General features: G+C 37.8%; 1 protein-coding gene across 1 annotated transcript; it reads right to left on the bottom strand.

The window, feature by feature from the left end:
- Positions 1–1057: 1057 nt before the first annotated feature.
- LOC111241630 (probable serine/threonine-protein kinase fhkB) lies at positions 1058–3460 on the bottom strand. Its single transcript, XM_022780322.1, has one exon. It carries the CDS (start codon positions 3258–3260, stop codon positions 2592–2594), a length of 669 nt encoding a protein of 222 aa, XP_022636043.1. The 5' UTR covers positions 3261–3460; the 3' UTR covers positions 1058–2591.
- Positions 3461–4377: the final 917 nt, after the last annotated feature.

The following is a 4377-nucleotide window of genomic DNA, read 5'->3' as shown; positions in this document are numbered from 1 at the left end:
GCCACAAAAGCAACAACAATAAAGGAGAGTTTTGGAATGCTGCAGTTGGGCTACCACTTGAGCGCCATGTCTCTGGAATGCTGTCGTTGGGGTACCGTTGGGCCACCATTGGGCTCTCTGTCATTGGAATGTATGGTGCTGGGCTGCAGCTTGAGCGGCAGCTGAGCACTCTGCTCTCGGAAAGGTTGTCGTTGGGTTGTCGTTAGGCTACCGCTTGAGTGCTGACGACGCTGACGTGGCAGATTTGGTCTATTTAGACCTGAAACGCGAAGGGAAAAGGGTCTTTGGTTCTTTGGAGGCGCGATTTCACTACTGGAGATCATGGAGACCGTGAGGAGCTTGTGGGAACATCTTCTCCTCTTCCTTTGGGTCTCCTTCTTCTTCCATCCACTATGTTTGTAAACTTTAGGGTTCTCCATGGAAGTGAAGAACCAAACCATCTTGTTAGGGTTAGATGTAGCCTATGAACTCTTGTGTATTTGTTGAATGATTTGAATATATATATGCCTTTTCTATCAATTGCTAGTATTCTTGTTTTCTATCTTAAAGCTTGCATGTAATGGGGACGTTCATGACTTGATTTTGGGGTTTCATGGGTTATGGGGACGTAAGATGAAACCCAGAATTGAAACAAGAGTCCTTGTGTTTCATTGATTCTAGGGATGGAAGATGATTCACATGTTGTCTTAGATCATAGTTCTTAATGCGGGTTTTGCTTGTTAGAATTTCCAAGGGATTAGAGTTTGATAGGAAAACCTAGGCTCTTTCACCTAAGGGATTAGGGCTAGAGTGTTTTAGTGGATTGACTTTAGTAAATTGATGAAGAGGAGATGAAAGTGGGTATACACAAGAGTGAATTGGTGAAATCTAATCTTAACATTGACATTTCATACCATTTCTAGTCTTTTCCATTTCTAAGTGCCTTCAATACCAAAGTCCAACATTGTAATTACTGATGAATTTATCTTTTTGCACATATTCTTAAATGATGAGTTGCTCTTGAGTCTGGATGAGTGGTTAATCGCACAATTTTCTAGTATTACGAGTCTCTTGGGAAAACGATATCTGGTCTTACCGGTTTTATTACTTGAACGATTTGATGCACTTGTCAAAGTCATAACAAGTTTTTGGTTGCCACTTCCACTTCTTCTTCACTATGAACCTCAACTCCAACGTCACTATCAACTTCCACTTCTTCTTCACTCTCAACTTCTTCTTCTTTGTGAACCTTAACTCCAACGTCATTGTCAACTTTCACTTTTTCATTCTCAACCTCAACTCGACCCTCAACACACTTATTCTCAACCTCTACTGCACCCTCACTGTCAACCTCAACTGGAGCCTCAACACCTTCATTCTCAACCTCCACTGCACCTTCAGTATGAACCAAAACTCTACCCTAATTCTCAACCTCAACTAGAGCCTCAACACCCTCATTCTCAACCTTCATTCCACCCTCATTCTCAACCTCCATTGCATCATCAATATGAACCTCAACTTCACCCTCATTCTCAACATCCAATCCATCCTCAACAGCCTTAACTTGTTCAACTTCTTTCTTGGTCCCCAACCCCACTACCCTCACCATTGTCTGCAGGTCCTTCACATAAGTAAAGCATATCATTCACATCATGTTCTACTACCTCTGGATTGTCCACCCCATGTACAACATACATGTTTACTTTCCCCAAATAATTAGCCACCTTCATCATGTTCATAGCTCATTTGTCATCATACAACTTGTGCAATACATGTTGAACATTGTAATATAATTCTGCTACTTGAATGTAACTTAAATGTTTAAGTGAACCAACTATTCCAGAATAACACCAATTGTCGGGGTCAACGTCCCAATAAGCTATCTCCCCACCTATATACTTAAATGACACTTCTTTTATCAAGGTTTCATTGTGGTGGACCACTATCCGAAACCTGTCATCAGACATCTCAACCCTAATCCTGCAAATGCAAACGAGACCACTAAATTAAGTTAAACTACGACCTATGGGACCACTATCAACCCTCAAAACACGACAACTTTTTCCATGAAACACTTTAACTCATACTTAAAACCCCCAAAATGCGACAATGATCATAAACAAACAATAACAAAAATTCACAAAATTATAACAACATAACATACTAACCTCTGTTACACTTTTCAATTCGCTGTTTGTTCTTCACCTTCAACGACACCCCAATTTACAAAGCTTGCACTAGAAAGTTTAATCCCAAATCGCAATTTTGCTTCCAACCTTAACCCTAATTTTTTTTAACATCTCTCTCAAAACACAGTACATGTCAATTTTTTTTCTACCCATTTTAATTTTACACATCAATAAAACTGAAACTGCCATGCAATCAATTAAAACTAACACGTCATTAACTTTAATCCTAGAATAACTCCAATATTAAATTTTTGACGCCCTTAACCGTTTTTTCAAAAAAATAAGACCAATTATTACTTTAAAAAAAAATAAAACTATTTTGAACACAACCCCTTATTAAGCCTTCTTTCTTTCTATCTCTCCAATTACAACTCATTAGTATTTACACACAAGTGTATTTTCCGAAAATGAAAAAGAGTATTATTATTTATTATTGAGAATTAATTGGTCTTGGGCTTTGGACATGAGGGAGAGCCGAGTGGGCCTGGGCTGAAATGCTACACGGCGATGCAAGTAGTGTGACGACGGTCTAATCAGAGTCGTCAAGGCTCTCCGGACAATCTCCCCGTCCGCTCCTCCAATCCTCCTCACCACCGAATTCTTCATCGCAGATCTCAGAAGATTCAGTTTTCTACCGCTTAGCGGCATCGTTTGCTGCTGCTGCTGCGGTTGTTCCTGCGGCCCCTGTTGTTGCTGCTGCCGCTGTTGTTGTCGCTGCTCCTGTTGCTGCTGCCGCTCTGCTAACTGTTTGTGGTACGCGCATCGGAACGACCCAGGATGCATGGTTGGAGAGCACATGCACTTTTTCTTCTCGCTCTCAGTGTTCGACGACGACGAGGACGCCGCCTCCTTCTTCGTCTGACTCGTCGTCGTCGCCACCGTCATTGAGCGCCGCACTGGAGACTTCGCCCTCTGTTCCACTGCCAAGAATCTCACCGACGACGTTGAAGATGATGGAAGGTGGCGCTGCACTCTAGCGTTCGCGGAGGAGTATGTTCCAGGAGAGAAATTCGTCGCCGACGTGGACGCAAACGCTGAGGAGTACGAGCGCGGTGACGTTTGAGTTCTTGAAGATGGAGAAACCATTGACATTGTTGAAGAAGTGTAGAGAGAGAATGCCGAGTGAGAAAGAGAATAAAGTAGTTTTTGTTTAGAAGTTTGTTAGAGACGGTTTGCTAGGGAATTCTTTAGCACTGTGAGTGGTTACGCTAACTGAAACAAGTCCACTGAGGTTTATATAGGGAGACGACAAATGGATAAAACGGTAATTTAAAAGCCATTTTTTCCGTTTTTCTTACCGTGTATATTTTTTTATATATAGAATTTTGTATCTTATAAAAACTTCAATTCAATTTCCATGTACACCAACATACACTGGTGCCAGTTGCTATTATGTAGTATGCAATAATATATTATTATAAATAAAGAAATAATAATTATGATTTATGTTTCATGGTGGCTGTGTTAAGCTAAAGCGCTGTTGACATATGCAAAATTTAATAAAAAAAAAAAGAGAAAACCGTTGGAGAATGTTACAATTATATAAAACTGATTTAAAAAAAAAAATTGAAAAAACTGTACATATGAGAAAATCAGGAAATAAATGAAGCGGTGATTTGATTTGTGATCTTGTGGTGTGACGGAGACAGCAAACTAATATAATTTTTCACAAACATTGGGCGGCCGTTCGTTAAGATTTCAGAATGTTGTGGGCTGCAAAAATTAAGAACAAAATAAACAACGGACAATGTAATGAATAGAAGAATAGTTAAAAAAATCAATCAAAATTAATATCTTATGATAAATTAATGTAAAATTTATATTACACTCATTTAAAGCGGTCATCAACATAAGTCATTAGACTTTTTATACTATCAATAAAACAAAAGTTCAATTTATATAAAATATTAAAATATTAAAATATTATTTAACTAAAAAATTTAGAAAAATAAACACATAAATTTTTGGATTAAGTCTTTATGAAATTATTTTTATATTATTTTAAAATATGTTTTACTAATTAAGATATTTTGTGTATATAAAATTATATTATTTTTTTGAGTGTTTATTTAATATAAAACTTTTGTTGGTATTTTAATATTTTAATATTTATGAGTGTTATGTTCATATTATGCCAAAGTTTAAAAGAAATATTTTACGGATTATGTTAGTATATACATGTTCTACAAAATCCACCCACCCCATGCTT

Source organism: Vigna radiata, chromosome 5, assembly GCF_000741045.1.
Source record: "Vigna radiata var. radiata cultivar VC1973A chromosome 5, Vradiata_ver6, whole genome shotgun sequence".
NCBI classification, from domain to species: domain Eukaryota; kingdom Viridiplantae; phylum Streptophyta; class Magnoliopsida; order Fabales; family Fabaceae; genus Vigna; species Vigna radiata.
This window is presented reverse-complemented; position numbering and strand designations above follow the sequence as displayed.

Excerpts from the sequence above, each read along its gene's own strand:
- LOC111241630 (XM_022780322.1), bottom strand. The coding sequence starts at position 3,260 with ATGTCAATGGTTTCTCCATCTTCAAGAACTCAAACGTCACCGCGCTCG.